Source organism: Sinocyclocheilus grahami, unplaced genomic scaffold, assembly GCF_001515645.1.
Source record: "Sinocyclocheilus grahami isolate Dianchi unplaced genomic scaffold, SAMN03320097.WGS_v1.1 scaffold960.1, whole genome shotgun sequence".
Taxonomy (NCBI): Eukaryota; Metazoa; Chordata; class Actinopteri; order Cypriniformes; family Cyprinidae; genus Sinocyclocheilus; species Sinocyclocheilus grahami.
Window position 1 is genome coordinate 300,458 of NW_015506139.1, and position 24,040 is coordinate 324,497.

The 24,040-nt window shown below is 35.1% G+C and overlaps 1 protein-coding gene across 1 annotated transcript in view; it reads left to right on the top strand.

The window, feature by feature from the left end:
* The window catches only part of xpo5 (exportin 5), a 99,606-nt gene that overhangs the window by 22,593 nt on the left and 52,973 nt on the right, over positions 1–24,040 (top strand). The window contains exons 8-25 of the mRNA XM_016249922.1: positions 5,899–5,975; positions 6,730–6,759; positions 6,851–6,944; positions 7,031–7,114; positions 7,220–7,345; positions 7,426–7,516; positions 8,826–8,954; positions 11,416–11,489; positions 11,585–11,740; positions 12,223–12,264; positions 12,973–13,062; positions 13,202–13,401; positions 13,552–13,651; positions 13,758–13,939; positions 14,119–14,219; positions 14,578–14,674; positions 14,817–14,953; positions 20,890–20,987. Of these exons, the coding sequence (XP_016105408.1) occupies positions 5,899–5,975; positions 6,730–6,759; positions 6,851–6,944; positions 7,031–7,114; positions 7,220–7,345; positions 7,426–7,516; positions 8,826–8,954; positions 11,416–11,489; positions 11,585–11,740; positions 12,223–12,264; positions 12,973–13,062; positions 13,202–13,401; positions 13,552–13,651; positions 13,758–13,939; positions 14,119–14,219; positions 14,578–14,674; positions 14,817–14,953; positions 20,890–20,987 (1,908 nt within the window). The remainder of the gene's footprint in view (positions 1–5,898; positions 5,976–6,729; positions 6,760–6,850; positions 6,945–7,030; positions 7,115–7,219; positions 7,346–7,425; positions 7,517–8,825; positions 8,955–11,415; positions 11,490–11,584; positions 11,741–12,222; positions 12,265–12,972; positions 13,063–13,201; positions 13,402–13,551; positions 13,652–13,757; positions 13,940–14,118; positions 14,220–14,577; positions 14,675–14,816; positions 14,954–20,889; positions 20,988–24,040) is intronic.

Sequence of the window (24,040 nt, forward strand, 5' to 3'; positions counted from 1 at the left end):
GAAGCAGATATCGTCCTCTTTTGGAAGGCCAAACAAAGTAGTTTCACTTTCACAACGAAACACACAGCGCCTTCACGACATGGCGAAAGCAACAACAAAACTACAGCGAGAATAAAAGTTACGCCGCCTTTCTTTGCGAGAACATTTGGGCGGCGTTATGCAAATCTTCCCACATAGTGACGAAGATATGTGGGGGCGTGTTAGAAAGAGCCGTTTTAGGTAGGCGTGGCTGACTCTGAACTTTTATATAGAATATCTCTTTGGATTTGAGACTTTAGTCTTTGCAACTTTACAGATCTTCTTTATGCACCAAGAGCTTGTAACACTCCAAAGAGAAAGGAAAAATTTAAATCGCATCATATGACCCCTTTAATGTTTTTGTCTCGTCGCTCCATCACAGTATGGTAAGGGGTGCAACATTTCCGTCACACGCTTGAGGTATTCGGCCTATTACAATGCACTGGATAGCTGGCCAATCAGAACACACCTCAAATCATCAGTTCTTATTCTGCTGGATCTATCTGCCACTTTTGACACTGTGAATCATCAGATTCTCCTGTCAACCATCACGAGATCTGCACTCCACTGGTTTGAATCTTATCTCACAGGTAGGTCTTTCAGGGTTTCCTGGGGATCAGTTATTGAACCCCTCGGCCTGACCTAGCCCCTCGGCTATTGCGGCCTAAAATGACTGATTTTGCTGTAGCTTTTCTCAAAATTTGCGGCATTTCTTATTGTTTTGCAGTGAAAATATACCACGGACAACATTCTTCTAACATTATGACTTTTCTGACTTCGAGAACCATTGTAGGGCTCCAGACTCAAATTGGAGGACACCAGCACCAGTGCCATTAAGTTCTACAGAAGGTGGCACCAGCACATGACAGTAAAGCACTCACCCTAATCACACATGTACATCTCGGAGATGTCTATTTGATGTCTGCATTTACATATGCAAGATGTAGTTTTTAGAGTGTTTGCTCATCTGCAATACGTCGAGACGTTTCCTGTCAGATGTCAAATAGACATTTATTAGAATGCATGTAAAACTGCTTCTAAGACGTTTATCAGATTACACAGCAGATGTTTCCCAGATCTTTAGCAGACGTCTTACAGATGTACTTGTGCTGTCTAGGTAGTGGAGATGCAGATAAAATGAACTTTTATTACTGTCATTCATGTCTAAATATGATTTAATAAATACAAAAAATATATATTGGGGAGTGGAAATGGCTAATAAGCCTACAAGTACTTCTCTGCAGCCATCTACTAGTGGTAATTTAATGTGTTTTTTAATTAAGTCTTTGCTTTCCTACATCATGAAACTTTTAGTTTTTATAAATGGTAGGGCAACTGATGAAGGATGAACAAATAATGTCATCACACTAAAAATAACTTTCAAATTCGGTAATACCAAAGACTATAGAATACCTAATGCCTTAAAGGGACTTTGGTAATACTTAAAGCTTTGAAGTGCTGGGAAAAGTTGTCAGGCATTTAAAAACACTCGAAAATATTAGACCATTTCTGCCACAAGTTGTTCCTGTAGTTTTACTATGTTAAATCCATGGTGAATGGTGGTGATTTGTTTATTGAACAATGTTTTTCCTGGTTTCCACATCAGTGGCGTTTGTTCTGATATCAGCTTTAGCAGAATTCTGTGCCAAATTTGAATGCTTTTTACAAGATTTCACAGAGATGTTATTGATTCTGCGGCGAATTCGACTGCTTTCTTCACTGTATCTCCCAGCGCTGTGTATAACGGTGTCACGTGATCGAGATCAGCCCGCGGCTCCGGCCCGAGCAGATAAACGGTCTACGCTGCGAGTAGCGCAGATTCGTTTTGGTTTGTTTGTCCAATGTAGCTCTTGTAAATCGGTCATGATGAGAACGCAAGGCTGTTCATTCCATTATTGGAACCTTTCTTTGTCTGAATGCGCATTGCGATGACGTCCCGGGACGTCCCAAAATCTGTGGAAAATCTGCGGCAATTATGAAAATTTGCGAGCTCTTGTAGAAATTGTAGAGTTTGCTTGATTTTGTGATAAATTCAGCGATCGCAAAATCCTGGAGGGACTGCATAATATGGACTATTGCTGTGATACTCGGATACTGTGATTTCCTTCTCACATTGCTGATTTCGCCATTAACTCTTCATCTGAACAGTTTATGTGCTGTATATGGTATCATTGTAATCCTTGACCATCAAAACATAGGGGTAGACATCGCCTTTTCTGTGTTTTCATGTTTGGTTCAGGAGATATGACACAAAATACATAATTTGGTTATGGAGGAATGTAAAATGGTCGCCATGGCAACCACAAGGTGTTTTTGTGATGGCTCTATTTCTGAAAATGTTTAGGGCCGCAAACTATACAAGTGTACCAAGTTTCATGCTTTTATGAAAAAGTGAACATTTTCACATCACCTGGACTAATAGCGTAATCACAAAAAATACTGTAATTATATTCCATTACTCCTCCTTCAATAATACATGTCTACATTAATAATAAAATTTGACTCAAATACCCACATATCTGACAAAATACCATGTAGTTAGTGCTACAACAGTAAATTAATGGTTAATGATGGCGATTTGTAGATTAAAAAGTCTTCTGACTATATCGTTGCGCACAGTGTTTCTGCTGTTTGTCAGCGCTGTTTCATCTGGCTGTAAACAGTTATTTGTGTTCCTCGCTGAATTCAAGTGCTTCACACTGGATCTCACAGCGCTGTTCAGTGTCGCGTGAGCGAGACTCATCAGCGAGTGAACAGCGAATTAGAACTTTGATTCGAGTGGATAAAAGCTCAGAGTAGCGCACTTCATATGACTAGCGCTCTTTCGTTCCGCCTTTGCCATTTAAACATTATATCGAACATTTATCGAACTCTTGTTATCGTTTATCGAGGACATTTATATCGCGCGATAATTATTGTTATCGATTTATCGCCCAGCCCTAACCTCAGCGTCTGAACTGTCATTGCGATCCATTGTTTTCCTATTGTTTAAATTGACTGCGCTTGCTCAGTTACTTCACTTCCAGTTTGGCATTTTTCAGATGCGGAAGTAAAATTTTGTCACAAAAATTACTCCAAAAGGCAAAGTAGCATATGTATAAGTATATTTTAAAGTCTAGTAACCTACATTATTTTTCTAAACATTGACCCACTGATATTTATACTTATTTTAAGGAAAAATGACTGATAAATAATTAAAAAACATGAAATGTTTGTCATGTTCTGACCATAAAGAGTAGTTTAAAACCACAAATAACTGTCTGGTTTCTACAATGTTCACTTTGGAGCAAAAATCTGCATTTAAACGTTTTTTCAAATCGCCCAGCCCTAATTCATACTCTTCGAGAACATACAGAGGAATATTCCTTTTTGGGAAATAGTGTTGAAATATCTTAGGAAGTGGTTGGGATATAACCTCCTGCTTTCACCTAGCTGAAAGGTCTTTTAGGAGACAAAACTAAGATTCCTCAGAATAATAACAATGACCCTGGTTACCAGTGACATCTGCAGGTGTTTGGCTGTACGCACTGTGCGTACCATGAGCGCTCAGACTGACCTGAGATTTGCCCCGCAAACATTTCTGCAGTTATTATGTGTGTACAGTGTTTCTGTCGACTGAATCAGCCATGCCATTAATTATAAATTTACGTTCGAACCGCACTCTCTCTGTTCTCTCTGCTATGAGATCTGGTTAGCCTACAACAATTAATTTTCACAATAAAAACAAAACATTGCGCTTTTGTAAAATAAAGAAAACAAATTGGGTAAGCTTTCAGCCTTCTCGGTTTCCTTGAATTTGTATCACAGAAATGAAACTGAATCTGTGTAGACTTGTCATGCAGTTTTTTTAATTTGGTTTTGTTTATATGTTCGTTATTTAAGTGAAATATATTTGTTTAGGACTGTTTATTTTCTTCCTTTTATATATGCGGTTTTATTCTGTTTTTCTCCCTACACAAGCGCTGCAGGTGTGTGATGTGACGATGTGTGAATCCTTATAGTTCTGATATTTGTGCTGCAATTTGCGCATGCACTAACTTTTAATTTAATTTAAATCTAATTTAACGTTCTAATTTTGTTGGTTAACGGTTAATGATCGGTTAACGAGCATCGCGGTTGTCGGTCAGGAAAATTAACCAAAATGCCCATCCCTACACCACTGATGGAGAGGTAACTTTAAGAAAATTAAGATGTCGTCCATTTGCACCTGCAGATTTTGTTTTTCTTTTTTTCAATCATGAATATGTACTTTAGAGCCCTGCATTTCAGCCCATGAGGAGATATTTGAATGACTTATAAGTCAGTTTCGCAAAGATGAAGTTGGCGATCTTGACTCGCCATCTCCTCTTGGACGTGCCTTTAGAGAGATATGCATATTTACAGATTACATATTGAAAGAGTTTTTGTTTTCGATTTGAATGATTTCATTTTAAAGTAGTAATTTAAAGATTTCAATAGATATATTTCCGTAGTTTCAGGTCATTTTTGTGAAGCGCTCCTGCTGAAGACAGAGACTGCAGAAAGCACATCCTGTTTGTTTTCTTTATTTTACAAAAGCACAATGTTTTGTTGATATGAGTTCACAAGTAAAAGTAGACACTTTACAGTTCCAAGTGATGTATTAATTTTACCTTTATGAGCAAAAATGACTGCATATTTTAAGTTGTTTCTACTGTAAGAAAAAAATGCAAGTTATTGTGAAATGCATTTATCTAGGTTAAACGTTTAAACTAGCATTGTGATATTGAACTGTTTAATATCTATAGATTTTATTTTAGGGAAGTCGTGATTAATTTAGAAGGCTAAATTGATCAAACATAGGCTATGATCAACTCACTGTCTGCTGCTGGTCATTACTTAAAAAAATAAATAAAAACACATTTAATGAACAAAAAATGCTCCAAACATTTTTCTAAATTGACTTAATAAAAAATAAAATGAATTATCACTTTTCTATATGCAAAACTGAACCATTTTAATAGCTGAAACAGTAGTATAGGCTGTTTTGGGAGAAGAGGGAAAAAAAGACGGACTCGAGTTGGACTCGTATGGCCAATAATTCTGATAAGCTGTAGGACAAGGGCCGGGCTAGGGCCTATATTTGAGCCCCGTGCAGGATTCTAATCCACTTCATCAATGCTGATTTGTTCTCTGTTGTTTTCATCTATGAGCATGCTCATGATAGATGTATTTTACCTTTTTTTTGTTTTGTTTAAAACGTGTGACACATTCGTTCTGCTCTCAATGATCATTTGGTCCTCGGGACAAAAAAAAAATCTCTGCGTACTCTCAGAAGAAATCCTGCAGGCGCCCCTGCTGGTTACTGTAGGTATAGTCACAGCAGCACGACAGATACTTAGATGCTGGGAGGATACACAATCTCCTACAATTAGTATGTGGTTTGAATAAATGATTGAGAGTGCCTCATATAAAAAAAAAAAAAATGTTAGCAAGACTGAATGGAAATCACACAGATACAGACAGTTGTGAGAAATTTGACGTCTGTTTTTTCAATTCATTCATCCTGCTGTGTTTTATTTCGCTCTGCTTTTTAAAATTATTTTATTGTGCCTGTTGTGTTAACCTCGGAGTTTGTCATGTATAGGGAAACTCAATAAAAACCTAAGTTTCCTAATTTTTTACCTAAATTTTTAAAAGCATCAATCCATCATCGCATTTGTTCTTGCAGTAAAATGTGACAGAATCGACTTTAACAGGATGAATAGAGCTTATTGAAGGCTTATTTAAATAGGCCGTAAAAATCATATAAAGCTTGACTGCTGTTATTGAAAGAACTTGCCAATGGTGCAAAATAGACAACCGATAAAGAGCAACACTTTAGTGTGAAGTTTTGACTGAACCTGTTCTGTACTTCCACAGGGAAAGTTAGAGGAGAGGAAGCCATTTATGGTACTCTTTGATGAAGTTGCCATGAACTACATCCTGTCTGCTGCACAGTGAGTAAACGTCTTGCTCTAAATCAGGGTTCCTAAATCCGGAGGGTCTTCTAGGTTTTAGCTCAATCCCAGATCAAACTCACTTGAAATTTTTTAGTAACTCTGAAGTCCTTGGCTGCGTCCAAAATCTGAAAAAACGCTTACTCTGCATGGGACATTAGAAAGGCAACAAAGCATGTTCAAATCCAATTATTGTCACATCCTGTGATGTACCTTAATCTGATCTTTTTTTGAAGGCAGCATAGATGTATCTTTCACTGCCTGTAATGTCCCACTTTCTTGTGCATTCCATTCTGTGACAGTTGAGAATGAATTAATGAATAAATAAATTGTGGCATCTGAAACTTTTGATAGGTATTCAGTTGTGTGTAAATATGTTTTTGATTAACTTTTTTCCAGTTTTTATGTATTCCTAGCAAGAAATTACTATAGTAATTAAATATTAACTTGGTTATCGTCAAACCACTGTCAATTTTGTTGTAGATCATTAAACTATTAGAAGCCTGTCCAAAATTGGGAAATTACGTTTTGGGAGCGTGTGCTGCCTGACAAGTCATTGCCTGATTGGGCAGCAAGGCAACAAGTTAAAACGGCTTTCGGGTGAAGCCTTGATGAACTTTTTTCAGGTGTGTTTGATTAGGGTTGGCACTAAACTCTCTGTCTATCCAGAGCCGAATTTGAGGAACCTTGCTCTAAATGACTGTATTCTATTTGTATGACTGCACACTGCTCTTTGAATTTAATTTTAATATAGGTCAGCTGGTGGTGCAGCTCTCTGTAACCAGTGAGTATACATTTTCTCTTGAAACTGCCAAGCTTAGTTTAGAATATTACTTCTGTTAGTTATAACTACAACTGTCCATCTTACAATTTAGATCATCAGGCGGCATTGTGGAAAGAAGATACACTTTTTTGAAGAGGCTGTGTCAGGTTCTCTGTGCCCTGGGTAGCCAAATCTGCTCTCTAGTGGTGAGGTTAAAGCATACACATCACTGTTTTGTAGCAATCTTTTTTTTCTCATGAAAAATACAAAATATTTTTATTTTTCTCTTTAGGGTTCCGATTTTGAAGTACAAGTTCCTCTTAATCTGGATAAATACATGGAAGCTCTTTTCGCCTTCACTACTCATCCTAGCCAGGTAGAGTGGCATTATAGCTACTCCGTTAAACTTACTGGTCAACCAAGATTTTTTTGCTAAATTTGGTCTACTATGCATTCCATATTTATATATTATTTAAAACAGCTTCTGAGGTCGTCCACGCAAATGACCTGGGGAAACCTATTCCGACATGAAATTTTATCAAAGGATGCTGTAGTTGGCCAGATGGCGATAAAATATTTAAGAGCGGCAAGGATCAGTCTTGTTAAAGTAAGTGTTGTGTATACCAGACAGAGCAGCCTTGAATAATGCTTCATATCATACTTAACTGCTCTGTTTGCCGTTTACAGACTGGATTTCCCTCCAAGAATGATTGTCCAGGTTGTGAATTCTCTAGAGTGGACTTTGATAGTGATGAAGATTTCAACTGCTCCTTTAATTGTGAGTTATAATTAGTTAGTAACTAATTGGCTAAATTTAATATTATTACATCGGTGTACTTAAAAAATTTTTTTTTTTTGCATATTTATATATTTTTTATTGTTGACTGACAAATACAAACATTTTTACCAACAACAATTTCTTGTTACTAATTTTTTAAAAATATTTTGTTCAGTTGTAATTTTGGCAATCAAATGCACACATCTAGGGCCCTATGATTTCTGTGATGCGGAAAACACGTACGGAATCGCAGAATCCAGTCATAAAAACGAAATTTACTGTATAACGTGCAATGTCATGGAATTTGTCAAACTTTGAATGAATTAATCAAAAGTAGGGTATTACACTTAAATCAAATCATGATATGGACTAGTATCTGTGAATATTAACCCACAAAATTACTATCGTTTTGTTAACTACACACTGAAGCATACGTGACTCGCGGTGGTTTCAGCGTCTGTCGTCTCACTAAATGAGGACATAAATACATGAACAACATCTCCAGAACTGCTCTGAGAGTCACTTCACGACCATTTCACCGTTCATTTGAGTAAAACTAGCGTATATCATATACACACAGAAATGTAAAGGTATTCACGGCAACCTGTCAAAATAAAAGTTCAGTTTAATTTGAAGACATTGTGCCAGAAATATATTACAGTAGAATGTACATACTACTACTACTACTACTACTAAAATTATTAAAACATACTTTTTATGAAATAATCACACAAAACATCTTCCATGTTTTAATTTTTTTTTTAAAGTTTTTTATTTTCAGTAATTAAAAGATGAATGAAATTAATGTTTTATGCTTTCATTTGATAACCAGAAAAATTTAAATACACAACACAGAGTTTCTGAGGGGAAAAACATTTCAAAAAGGCTATTTTAAGAATGAGTTTTTATGCATTCAAATAATTAGACATGCTAAAACATATTGGTAACAATAAAACATATGGTGGGAAAATATAAAAATTGAATTTTTGTTAAATGTTTAATAAATTGATGTGAAGTTTATAGTTTTAATTTATTGGTTAGCTTTTTGATGATTAATTTAATTTAACCATTAAAAACGAGTAAAGCTAAATTAATTTGATATAATTTGAAATAAAACTGATTTCATAGGGCCCTACACATCATATAATCAACCCAGCTGATTTGATTAGTAACAAGGAGTTATTCAAATGGTGAACAAATTACAGAAATTATCAAAGAACAAATTATTTTAAAAAGAAAATAATAAATAAAACTGCATTTACAATGGTTTGGTTAACCCCTGAACAATTTTTTTTTCTCCCATAAACAGCTTTCAGGGCTCAGCAGGGGGAAGCAGTTCGTCTGGCTTGTAAAATTGTCCCATTTGAGGCCTTCCAAATTGCAAGGGAATGGGTGCAGTATCAGATCTGCACACCTATAGATACTGGAAATACAACATGTGAGTACTGTTAGTAGACTTTCTCATGGTAGGTAATCTTTCATCTGCCAAAAGTTTGTGCAATTTTTGGAATTGTGCTGCGATTTATCTCATTCAATATTTATCTCATTCTATGCTGTACTATCTCATTTTTAAAAAAAAATCTCATTCCATGGTATCATGATGAATAATCTTCAGTGTATTGGAAACATTATTTCAATGCAAAGATTACATAATGTTTGACCAAAAAATGGTCATGTACAGACACACAGCAGATAATTCTTTAACCTCAAAAAATGCCAGATACCAAATTTTATTTAACCCTCTGGTGTTCGGTCATTTTACCCCCCAAAAGTTTTTTAATTTTTAACTTCATTGGAATGGAATGAAATTTGGTGACTTTTATGTGAAAATAAAAAACAAATTGTGTTTTTCAAACTCCATTTGAAAAAGCTAAGTAGTCAAAGAAAATAGTCACACTTATGTTGTTTATGGTCGAAAATAAACACTGTAGGAAATTAATTGGAAATACGAAAAAACTAAAATATATTCCTGTTTGTTTTTTTTGTTATATTTTTATTGAATTTTGATGTTTAAATTAGATTATGGGTAACAAAAAGTCTTCTAGGGGATGTAATGATATCAAAATCTCACGATAAGGTAATACTGAAATATGAAGTCCACTATACGATATTTATTGAGATATAAAAAATATTAAAAAAAGACGAAAAATTGGAATTTTAAAATTTTGTACATTTTAATGTTAAATTATTCTTGCTAATGCACTTCAAAATTAAGAGCTCCATCCCATGTTTTTTAAATATTTCGTCAAAAAAGTCAGTGAATTGACTTGTACCAGAACTTTAAATGGGACTCAACCCTCTTTTTATTTGTGGTATACGGTCTCAGTCTAAATTACATTCACACTGGTGTTTTAGGAAGCCAAACAAATTATAATATTATAATAATAACAACAATGACAGTATTAGCCATATATCTTAAAACAACTGCACTGTAAAATAAATGAAAATGAATAAACTCGCACTAAACTCACAGCACATGCAGTAATGGAGTTCACTGCATTCATTCACTGAGAACGGAGCCGTTCTGAGGTGTGGAAAACAGCGGATCACGAGCTGATCGCCTGAACACTGCGTGCGCTTCGCTTTGAAATGTGCAGTGAAAACAGGGATTAAACCATTTTGTGCTTTTTGTTTTAGTTTGCTTGACAGATACCGTGCCAAAGCATAATGGCCCAAAACACTTTAAAGACCTTTTATGTTAGAATAAGAAGTTTAACTTTTTGTTTAACTTAGTTTAACTTAAAGTTTTTGTTTTGTAGCGAATCAGCTCATGGGGAAATATGAATAATTAATCATACATACATTTCAGAAAAATGTTATGTTCCTATATTAAATATATTAATATATAATATAAATTATATGAAAATATATATTGACATGTAAATATTTTCAATATATACTGTATGTTTGTGTATTTATTTATACATAACACACACATATATTATGTAAACAAAAACTTTTATTTTGGATGCAATTAATTGCGATTAATCGTTTGACAGTACTAATTAAATATATTTTAAAAACTACACTTTTTGTCTGGAAGACCTATCATTTCATATCGTCATGTGACCATGATAATATTGAGACTATTTGCTATCGCGATATCACGATATTGATAATATCGTTATATCCATACTGTCTTCTGGTTTGACCATAATCATAATGCAAAAACTGACACTTCAAAATAAATATATTAATTAAAATTACATAAATGAAATAAGTCTACTTTAAAAACTAGTCTTTGATAATCCCTGTATAAACCTACATATAGCTGCTAGCAGAAATTAAGAGTGGTTCTATGAGCTGTCATACACTCAAGAGTAGAACAAGTTAGTAATTACAGTTAATAATTACAATATAATAATATCTAAAATACTAGTTATATTGCATAGTATAGTTTCCTTGTACCAGTAAACTATGCAGATTTTACCTCTTCAAAAAGACTGCCATAAGATTTATCATTATAATGCAGAATGGTATCCATCACTTGTCCTACACAATTTCACTGTGTGGTTTCATTTATAATTTGGGAATTATGCTTTGACTACTTGTGGAACAAGATTTAAGTTCGACTCCCATGTTGAACTGAACCGATTCTTATTCACAAGATAATAAACAATTTTTGTTTGTAGATGGTATGTCTGTATTCATTTATTTTGTTCATGGACTTAAAACATTGATATGTTCACAATTGAAACACCATTGCAATACAAACTAAGCTTCACCAATGCTGGCTACCACAGACAATAATCGACAGATGGTAATCAACATAATGCTGTAAATTGTGTTTCTGGGACTTGTTTAACCCTGGAATGTTGCTTTTAACACTGCTTAATTAGTATTGTTATCTGCTGAAGCTAAAACAGAGAAGGGTCTCTGTTCTGCTCTGTCTCTGACAGCGGTTCAGTGGGATGCCATGACATTCTTCACAGAAAGTGTGCTTGGACAGCTCTTTAAAATTCTTGAAAAGGAGGTAAGACAACCAGTTTCTCTCATGGTACAGCGGTGAGGGATTTAAAAAGGTATCTTGTCATTGAGATGTTTTTTTTCCTCCTCCCATTGCTGTAGAAAATTCCCATAGATGAGGGTATGGAGCTGCTGCAGATGGTTGTAAACTATGAGACAAGAGATCCTCTCATTCTGTCCTGTGTTCTTACCATCATATCCAGTCTCTTTCCCTTCGTCACACATCAACCACACTTCCTGCCTCAAGTACTCTTTAAGGTGAGGTATATAATCTTTCATATGAAAATGTGAATAAATGTCCAGTCACATTTACTGTTGCTCAGTGAACTTTTGCAGGCAAAATTTTGTCATTCCAATTGGAGTCCACTCAATTGGGAGTTTTGTGTGTGAGGTCAATTTGTTATTAATTTGTCAAATGTAATTTATCAATTTGCACCGCTGACCAACTGAAAGCAGCTTGATTAGAAAGTGACTTTGTGAGAAGTGCTTCATACATCACTACACTATTGACAATGGGCTTTTTTTTGCACAGTTTTGCTAATGTGTCTGCATTTAAGTGCATCTAAAACACTGTCTAACCACTGATTTAGGGTGTCAAATACATTTTAGACTGATTTCTCTTGTTTGACGCATTTGCAAATGTTTTTTTTACTTAGTAGTAGCCTGTATGTCATTACTTAGTGCATGATAGATGTGCTAAAAACATATCATCATCAAATGTCTTTTTCACTTATATTTAGATATTTCCTTCCATCACATTTGAATTGGTTGAAGAATGCAAGGTAAGGTGCCCATACTTATAACTGCATGTCATTCTCTAATCCAGGGGTTTTGCCCAGTATCAGTCACGCTCAGTGTTGCCAAGTCTGCAGTTTTCCCGCCAAATTGGGCTACTTTAACACTTGCCGCGTTTTGTAGTTTTGGGCTAGTTTTGAGTAGCAATTAGGCGGGTTTTGTTGTGAAAACCTGGCAACCCTGGTCACGTTTATTGACAGTGTAAGATGATTTACGATTAGCTGTGTCGGAAATCCAACCACGGATTGGCATGTTATCTCAGAAACAGTCTCAGCCATCACATTGAATCAGGTAAACTGGTTATATATTTGTTTCAGTATAATTACGCACGCTATACCAGGGGCGGTTCTAAACCCTTTTTAGGTGGGTTTCAGCCCCCCTATCTGTCACCTTAGCCCCCCAAAACTATCTTAACAATCAGGCCAGTGCTGCTTCCTCGAGAAAGTTTTTCATTCTCACGTGTTTTTTAGTCTTGTCAGTTTAAACATTAAAGTAATTTTAAGCCATTTAAGCCCAAGACATCTCAGTGTGGTACTCACGCATTGTGATAAGAGTGTTTCTATGTGCACCGCTCACACACCTGAAGTGTACAAACAGATAGCCTTCTCAGACAGCAGGGCGGGCGGGCGGGCGCATGTCCTAAAAGGTCCTGCTCTAATCAAACAGTCTTGTTGATGTTATGTGCATGTGTTCAGGCACCTCGAACGCGAGCTGTTAAGAATCTCAGAAGACATGCCTGTTCGTCCATCATTAGGATATGTCGAGATTATTCAGATTTTATGCTGGTATGTTGAAGCATGCATTTATAATACAGTTCTTTACAATGCAAAACATATTTAATTTTAGTTATGGCCCTAAAACCGGTTATATTAGCATTCCCTTCTAGGACGCTAATGATAATAGATTATTTTTCTTGCATTGTAGCCGTGCTTTGACATGATGTATGAGCATGTGAAAAAGTTGTTCTCCAGTGAGCTGCTGCTGACACAAATGGAGAAGTGTGCTCTTATGGAAGCCCTGATATTAATCAGCAATCAGTTTAAAGACTATAACAAGCAGAAAGCCTTTCTGAAAGAACTCATGGCACCTGTTACTGCACAGTGGCTGTCAGAGGAGATGAAGAGGTATGAATGGATATTGTTGCCCAGACAGGCGTTTACTGAATTTATTAAACAGATATTTAACATGATAATGATATGTCATTGATATCTAGTTTATGTACATGCATCTGAGGCTGTCTGATGTATGAACCTTCCTTTAATTTTGTTGTGTAGTGTGTTATTGGACCCTGCTACCTTCTTGGCATATGTTGGTGCTGATCAGGTGATCAGTGATGCTGACACAGAGGATCAGATGGGTATCAACAGGTCACGGGTAGGTGTCACCACTTCTCAAATGAATGCATGCAGTCTAATGTCTTTGCATAGCTGTTGAATTTTGTTGTAAATCTCATCAGTTTTGCTTTTGTCTTTAATGGCAGATTAGTTTTTGTGTGAACACCATACTTGGGGTTGTAAAGCGTGCTCGTTGGCCTGCTAATCCTGAGGAGGCAAAAGCAGGAGGCTTTGTGGTTAGCACAGCCTCTGATGGGGCCCCTATCTACAGAAACCCTTGTGCGGAGCCCCTGCAGGCCTTGCTGCCTAACCTTTTTGCTCTCATCAGGTAAATTAGGTCATTTCCTAGAAATTAATTTTCTAGAAAAACAGACATTTGAATATTGGAATAGTATATGGTGAAAAAAATCATGGATAGTCTACAGGTATATTCTGTGCTGTTCTATGTAGTGTTTTTCCACTATTGTAACAATGTTTGGAATAGTTTGACATTCTTCATCCTTTCAGGACCCAAAATAACCTGTTCTTGTCAGAGAACATCAACCGGCTTAGCAAGACTTTTACAAGGGTCTATGATATTATGGATGTGGAGAAGAATTTTGCTTTAGGTAGGTTTCTCATTTGTCTTGTCCTTTTATGAACACCATCATTTAGGTTTTGCTGTGACTGGTAAAGTCAAATCGAGTCTCATGTATTTCTATAGTCCTTTAAACAATATAGATTGTTGAAGCAGCTTCACAGAATTAAACAGGAAAATAAAGGTGATGTTGCAGATTTAATCAATTATGAAACAAATTCGAATTCAGCTTTTAAGCAGCTCTGCGGAAGGCAGGAGTGTCATTATCTTGTTCAATACTGTTCAAAATTTGTTCTCATCTGATAGTGTCAGTGCAGTTAAATCAACATTGCCTTTAAAACCCCAGACTTTTGTTATCTTAAAGAAATAACTCCTGATGTTTCCTACAGGAATTCCTCAACCACTTTTAGATGCCTACGACTCTTCAGCATACAGAAACATTGCTGAACGCATGCAAGGCTTCTTCTCCTCACTCTATGATAACTGGTTGGAACAATCAAGTTTAATAATTTTTTTAAAAATTTGTTTGATTAATAGAAAAAAAACAACAACTCCACAATGCTCTAAACTCATTTTCCTGATCCTATTTACCCTTTTCTTTTGTCTTTTTTTAATATTTTTTTTTAAGTTACCACGTGCTTGGGAATGCGGGTCCCTGCATGCAGCAAGACTTTTATGCTATAGAAGGCCTGGCAGAGCAGATTGTTGGTTCTGCATTTACCCATCTAGACAGTGTTCCAGACCACAGGCTCCGCCCCTTAGTTCATATCCTTTATTTAATGATTTTTTGTTTTAACTATTAGTTAAACATACTTAAGTCAGTAACATTTGATGGTAACACTTCATAATAAGGGTACCTGTACCTATTATCTTTATTATTACTTCAAAATGAGCTAATGATTAATGATGGCATGAAGTAATCAAGAATGAATAAACAACTACCCTTAAATATGACTAGGCTTATATGGATTAATTCCTAAATAATGACCACCTTAACTACATGTTAGGGTTAGGCATCATAAACATAATTGGATGGCACAGGATTAGTTTGCACATATTTACAGCGATTTTTCCTATCAAATGTGGAGAAAACTAATTGCAACTACCACCCATAACTTGATTTCAGTGTATTTTGTGTGATTCTCACGTGTAGGGTTGGGTATCGAAAACCGGTTCCATTTTAGAACCGGTTCCAAATTTAGAAGCGCAAGCACAGAGAACAGAGGTCGCGGTACGGGTTCCCGGTTTGTGTCTGTTCTCGAACCGTTCCGTGTATTTCCACTGTAGAAAAGGTTGTTCGGGGCTGAAACTGACTACTTTCATATTTGTCGACCAATATGCAGAAAACTACATCAGTATATTATCATAAACACAGCCGTTTTTGTCTTACGAGAACAGAAAGAAAACGCACATGTACAGTATTTTTAGATTTGCGTGTGTTCGGTGTTAACGAGACAGCAGCCTAATAAACGCGCTGCCTAGTCATTAATGTTAATCAAAGAACAAAAGAAAATGATTCACTGATCTTGACAAAATATAAATTAATCAAAGTTAATATAATAGTAAATATATTCAATTTATGAAAAGAAAACTATGCAGTGTTTTAAACTTTTAATTACAGTTTCTATACCTGAAATTTTGTTCAGTTGTATTTATTTATGATATTGCTAATTGATTTGTTTGTTCCTATCTTATTACTGACTGTTTACTTGTAGGGCTGAAGCGATCAAATATTTTAGTAATAGTATTCTACCGAAAATTCCATCGATTAATCCAGTAATCGAATAAGAACTTTTTCTTTATTAAAGAGTAATACTAAATATACAAGAGACAATAAGACAGGTCTCTTAAAATGAACAAGTAATTTGTTTCCTTTTTAGAAAAAATGAAAATTTTTATTGCTGAAATTGCATATTAATAACTGTGAAAACTAAACCCATTTAGTGCATTTAATTGCCATATTACATTCAAAATGCAAATACAAATATATAAAAATATAAAAATCTATTTCAAATTACTTAAAAAAAGGTAAACATAGTACAACCAAAAACTAAGACATAAATCAGAATAATAGTAATAAACAATAATAATAAAACCTAAACATTGTGCAACTTAACTTTCAAGTTTCAGCCCAACTACAGCTCAGGCATGACATAAACCTTTACTGTCTTCTTAGAAGGCTTTGTGGCTTTTGTAAGAGGCAAAAATTAGTGGGCAGGAAGCTAATGTGGAACAAAAACAAGAGTCCATACACACAACATTTATTAACACATTTTTCAGCAATATGAATTTAAAGTTATTTGGAGAATAAACCCTCTTAAATGTCTCTCTGCATACTGGTGTGTGTGTGTGTGTGTGTGTGTGTGTGTGTGTGTAATCCTTTAAAGGAGCATGTGGTTGCAAACACAGTATTCTGTATGTAGTTACAGTAAATGGTAGGGATGCACCGAAATGAAAATTCTGGGCCGAAACTGAGAATTCTAGATGTGCTTGGTCGAAAACCGAAACCGAAAATGCTTTGTAATAATTATTTAACTCAATTTTAATGACACGGAACTTAAAAAACACAAGCCAATAAAATAACCACACTTTTACTGAAAGAAAATTGGACCGAAAATATATTAATATTAAATATCAATGTATTATTTTTATTCAGTTCTATGCAACAGAATCAAACATAACTGTTGTTGTTGTTGTTTTTGACTAATTATCCATATAATGTATAGTCCTGCAAACAGGGTTTTTCCTTTCTCAAAATGCGGCGGAGGTGGTACCACCCTGATCATGTGCACACAATGTACCCACCCTTCAAGTGGCTGAAACAAACACTTGCATGCAACATATTTTAGGTGTAATAATAATTAAAGCTATGATTAAAGAAAATGACAATTATAAAGTTATGTTTTATTTTCTCTCACCTAATGTTTTATTGTTATTTATTCTTAAAATAGCCTTATGAAATGTTTTATTTTTCCTCAGAAATTCTGTGTTGTGTATCTGGTTATATAAGGCATAAAATATCATTTATCTTTAAATTATTGAAAATTTTACTTTTTGGCAAACAAAGGGTAAAAATTAAATTTTACTATTAAAATTAAAACATGGAAAAAATGTTGTGTGACCATTCCTTAAAAAATAAAGTTTTCATAGTTTTAGTAGTAGTAGTATGTACATTCTGCTGAACAATAGTAATATATTTGTGCTGCAATGTCTTCAAATTAAACCGGATTTTTATTTTGATGGGTTACCGTGAATACCTTTAAATTTCTGTGTGCATATGATATGACGCTAGTTTTACTCAAATTAAACGGTGAAACGGTCATGAAGTGACTCTCAGAGCAGTTCTGGAGATGTTGTTTGTGTGTTTATGTCCTCATTGAGACTGCAGACGCAGAAATCACCATCTCATTCATAGAGATATGATAGTGTAATATGAGTTCATGCTCATCAGATCGCGTAAATCAGTGGGAAATGAATAGAAATTATGATGTTGTGTAAAAAAAATATCAAGTAAACATATAAAAACCCTGGCAAAGCTATTATTATCAGCGCATGTGAGCAGAGTGGGGAACAGATTAGTGAACGAGATTTTACCAGCGTTGCCCAGTACTGCAAACAGGAACAAGTATACTACATAGAAATTTCTTGTCGGCGCGTTATTTGAGCGGACTTAGCTTTTCCGGTGAGCATGAGCGGTATTTACAATTAAAAATAAAACATTAGGTGAGAAAAAATAAAACATAACTTTATAATTGTCATTTTCTTTAATCATAGCTATAATTATTATAACACCTAAAATATGTTGCATGCAAGTGTTTGTTTCAGCCACTTGAAGGGTGGGTACATTGTGTGCACATGATCAGGATGGTACCACCTCCACCGCATTTTGAGAGAGGAAAAACCCTGTTTGCAGGACTATACATTATTTGGTTAATTAGTCAAAAACAACAACAACAGTTATGTCTGATTCTGTTGCATAGAACTGAATAAAAATAATACATTGATATTTAATATTAATATATTTTCTGTCCAATTTTCTTTCAATAAAAGTGTGGTTATTTTATTGGCTTGTGTTTTTTAAATTCCGTGTCATTAAAATTGAGTTAAATTAAAAAGTCTTATAAAATTACTTTATATTATTTAATAAAATAAATAATTATTACAAAGCGGTTTCGGTTTTCGACCAAGCACATCCAGAATTCTCGGTTTCGGCCCAGAATTTTAATTTCGGTGCATCCCTACCATTTACTGTAACTACATACAGAATACTGTGTTTGCAACAACGCGGAGCAGAATGCACATTGATAGAGCAGAATAATGAACGGAGCGTCACACGGCGCAGTGATGACTGCTGGAGGAGAGTGAAACCTGAACACTGCTGTGCGGTGGGGCGCAACATATTTTCGGCAGCCGAAAATTCATTGCATCCCTAGTAAATGAACTAAACGATTCTTCAAAGTACATAATTTGCCTTGATGATTTTTTTGTATTCGAGTTACTCAAGGAACTGAATGCTTTGTAAAAAGACAAAATAAATGTTTGACATCTAAATGTTTGACTTTTTTATCTTATTGGAATCGAAACTAGGAATCGATAAGAATCTTAATCGATAAGCAGAATCTGAATTGGAATCGGAATCAATAAAATTCAAACGATACCCAACCCTACTCACGTGACTCTCCTTTAAATTCTCCCTACTGGCTTATAAGTCTTCATCCAAAAATGAAATTTGTCATAATTTATTCAACCTTAAGTTTTTCCAAACCTGTATGGAAATCCTAATGCAGATATAAAAATGCTATGGAAGCCTATGGCTATCAGCCACTGTACAAATGGTATGTTGTGGCATTACCCTGGTCTATACCCAGCTGTATAAACACAAGAATTGTTTTATTTATGTTTGTACTATCTATATTTATGCATATATACTGTTGAGCCAAAACATCATGACCACCTGTCTAGTAAGGTGTTATATGGAATATACACTGTACCCAATTTGTTATTTGTCCTCCTTTGGACCACTGCTGGTAGGTTCTCACAAAAGCGCCCCACAAGTCTCGCTGTTTCAGACATTAGGGATGGGCGATACTACTTACTTTGTTTTTGATACGATACTTTTAAAGTCCAGTATCGTCCATATCGATACCGATTCGATACTTATAAACTGAACTTTTAAATTATGAAATTTATAAAATTATTAAATTACTATGAGTAAAGTGGGTAATGATACCCACTTAACTTTATATTTGAAATGTATTTTAACATTCAATGCGCCTTAATTGCAACTTAAACAGTTAAAATATGTTTACTGTAGTGGTAACCTTGGAAATATACAAATACTATAGTTGTATTACGGTCACTTTAATAAAACCATGGTTAATTTTAATAAGGGACTGCCAGTGACAGGCTGTTGTATGCATAAAATGCAACCTTTTTATTCTGACAGTGTATGATTTATATTAACATTACAGAATAGAACATGATCAATATGAACTTAACATTCAATTTAAATAAATGTAATTGCACAAACTATGTAGGCTACAATTTCAATTTGTATATTGTGAAATAACTCAAACATATGTTTTTTTCTGTCCTCTGATAAGCATTTTTCTGGGCTGCCGTTCCCAAAAGCATCAGTGCTTTCTTATGATACTTTTGGGAAATGCAGCCCTGTTTGAATGCACTTTTAGAAGTGAGTGAACGCTCTCTTTGATGGATTGGTTCTGTCTTGCAACATTTGCTTGTGTTCAGATGAGCAGGAAAATAATTATATCCTACATTATTCTGACAGTGTATGATTTATATTAACATTACAGAATAGAACATGATCAATATGAACTTAACATTCAATTTAAATAAATGTAATTGCACAAACTATGTAGGCTACAATTTCAATTTGTATATTGTGAAATAACTCAAACATATGTTTTTTTCTGTCCTCTGATAAGCATTTTTCTGGGCTGCCGTTCCCAAAAGCATCAGTGCTTTCTTATGATACTTTTGGGAAATGCAGCCCTGTTTGAATGCACTGTCAGAAGTGAGTGAACACTCTCTGGGATTGATTGGTTCTGTCTTGATTCTGATTGATTGATTAGCTTGTGTTCAGATGAGCAGGAAAATAGTTCTATCCTACACAATTATTCGCTAACATAGGTTATTCGTCCAATTCAATGCATATTGTAGACATGAATTCTTTTGTTCAATTAACAATCACTGGTAAAAAAAAAAAAAACGACTTGGTATCGATATTTTCGAGTATCGACATTTTCGATACTAGCATCAGTATCGATATATCGATACTTGAGGATCGATATGCCCATCTCTATCAGACATGCTCTAACATAGTTGTCTGGCCACAACAAATTGGCCCTTGTCAGTCACTCGGTCACTCACAGTTTACTCCTAAAAGTAACTATCAAACATTCTCACATGAAGTCATTGTTATTCAGTCATGAATCATCTTTATTTATTCGTGATTAGTTCATGCGTTCACTATTAGTTTATGTTGAAGTAAGTTTTAATTTGCGTAATTAGTACATGATTATTTAGGTACCCCTTATTATAAAGCTTTATATTCACCTTGGTTTATGATTATGGAAGTGATGTCACTGTCATTAGATTTGGATTCTTGTGGTTGTTGACACTGACACAATGATGTGCTGTAAGGTGCCATTTTTGTTGTTTTCCTTAATGTCTTTCACGTCTGTTCATGAAGCAGCTGGTGATGTCCTGTCCTCATGATTATTATGACAGCCTCCTCAATCCTTTGCTGGGCCCACTGTTTACCTATCTGCTGCAGGTAATCTTAACATCATATACAATATCTGGAAGTATGTGGTTAACAAACCAGAGCATGTTTTTATTTTTATTTTTTATAATGCTTCATTTTTAAAATGCCTCCCTTAAATAGTCAAGTCATATATTTACTACTACACTGTGTTATTAGTGTTTTTAAATTGTGTTATCTGATACAGATTTCCCAATTTGATTCACGGATAAACAAAGAAAAATATGACAACTTAAGAAAGCTAGAAGAAATGCGTAATGTCATTCCAGACAGACTGGATGATGATCAGATCTCTGTGTTGAGCACTGGCTGTTGTCAGACTCCTTGTGCAAACAAATATTGCACTGAATTATTACAGTTAATGGCAAAATGAATGTTTGAAAATGTAAAATTATATTTCGTACTGACACGCTACAGCAAAAGATGCACGTCAAACAGACGGAGCTCAATGAAATAGAAGCGCAATAAATCTGACTGTTACATTTTGAAGTTTTATAATATCGATGATATCGTCTGCGATTTTTTTTTTTGCGTAGCTTGTCAGTGAACTACGGCTCTGTGAAGTAAATGCTGCTCCATCTGAAAAGCACATGATGGAGATTTACTATTGATCACAGAACCGGCTTTACTGACAAGATGCGCATGACAATCGCATGCGATTTATCATGCAGCCCTAATTTGTCCTTCGGTACCAAATTTCTATAAAGGGGTCTCGTCAACGTCTGTGGGCCAGTAAGCATGCAGTGTGATTGATGTGCCTAAATCAAGTGCTGGTGACTGGCTCTGGTGAGGAATCAAGGAAAAACACTAGTTTACAATGGTTAAGCCCAGTGACATGGATCACACGTGAGGCTGTAGTGTGTAAGCGATCCCCATAGATGTAAGTCTACATTTACACTAGATTTAAAATGATATTTTAATACAAAATAACACTTTATTTTGATAGTCCACTTTAGACATTCTTCTAACAGTAAGTAACTTTGCAACTACATGTCAACTAGCAGTCATTAGAGTATTAGTAGACTGTCTGCTTAATATCTTCTAACACTTTATTTTGATGGATCTACAACATACTGAGAAACTTTGCAAGTATGTCAGCCTATTCTACTAACCCTAAACCTAACCTAACAGTCTACTCTGAGAGCTAGTAGACATGTAGTTGCGAATGAATGAGAATTAGTTGACATGTAGTTGCAAAGTTACTTGTAGTTAGTAGAATGTCTAAAGTGGACTATCAAAATTAAGTGTAACCGTTAATTATCAAAAATCCATAAAAGGGGCACTTTAACTAAGAAGTTAACTTTTGCGCAAAACTGGAACAACGCATATAAAGCACCATTTCCATCCAATGAGCCAAAGAGAACAAAAGCGTCACTTCCTGATAAACTGGCACTAAATATCACTAAGAAAATTAGAAGTCACTGAATATAACAATTTTCTTATATGATAAATTACTTTTTTCAAAACAATAAATGCGGTCATTGCTTTCAGAGGTGGATGCCTGCTGTTTGGGAACGCAGTCGTGTTAGACAATTATACTTTAGACTTTAGACAGGCTTTGCTCAGGCATTTCAGAATGACCAAACAACATATTCAAAACAGCGTTATTCCTAAATGCACATAAAAATAGGTGAATGGAAACTATGGATGGAAATAGACATGTGCCAGTATTCTGTAATGCGATGTATCACGGTAATGAACATGCACGATATTGTTATCGTGGGCACTTCAAAATACCGTGAATAATTATTACCAATTATTCCGATTTTTTTTTAATGCATTTTAAGAATACTTCTCCCATCAACGGGTTCAAATGCACAACACCGCTGTATGCTGCATCAAATACACATGCACACTCTGATGTAAACAAGCCCAACACGAATGAGAAGCGCATGGAGGAATGAGTGAAGGAGACGCACCGAATGAAAATGCACATTCACTCTCTGACAGCAGATGGCGCTGATGGAACTGCAGAAATGCGGGATGCACTTTTTTTCCAGGGGTTTCAGAACCTTGTAATCATAACTGAGTCATCAGGCAGGCATGTTCTATTTGAGAATTTGCATAGGTCACCGATCATGCGCAGTTGGGGAAAAGCCATTTATTTCAAATACCTGTACTGATCGCAGGTGTTTCGTGTCAAATACCTTTTATATTATATACAGTAACTTCAGATACCTGTCCTGATATCAGGTGTTTCATGTCAAAAACCTTTTATATTATATACAGTAACTTCCGATACCTGTCCTGATATCAGGTGTTTCATGTCAAAAACCTTTTATATTATATACAGTAACTTCAGATACCTGTCCTGATCACGGGGGTTTCCTGTCAGATTACATTCATACTGTTATAACTTCAGATACCTGTCCTGATCGCAGGGGTTTCATGTCAGATTGCATTCACAACTGACGTTACTGCATGTTTTAAATTTTTTTACTGGTTGTTTATTTGTTTTCGAAAGTCGTTTAAATGTAAGATTATAAAACATAAAAATAACCTGTATTGTCCTTAATTATCCATCACAGACGCTTTTCTCATTCATTATCCATCGGAGCAGATCAGAAATACCCGCCCGTGCAAAAAAACAGCATTCTTTGCATGATCTCTTGATTTCTGTTTTGTTTTGTTTTTATTTTGGAAAGGGGTCGTTTTCCCATAGCCTCCAAAAACCACTACGTTGTGGTGAAACCCCTGGAATTGAATGAATGCCCAGAAATGCAGCCATTACCCCGGAAACCCCATAAACAAAGCAGCTGCACTACTTTGTTTCTAAACAGGATTTAAATATTTTAAACAGCCATTCAGAGATGAATACTTCAATACTTAAGACTTTAACAGGCTATTTATTTTCTAACTTTTTATTTTTTTTTACATTTTAATCTGGAGTAAAACATGCTCTATGTTGATTGAAAATGTTTTGGTTCGGTCACACTTTACATAATAAGGCTCTAATAGTTATAGTTCAAAAGTTATAATTCATTAGTCAACAAACTGCAAATGAAAAAAATCTTCTAAAACATTTATTAATCTTAGCTAATTTCAACATTTAATATAACACATTA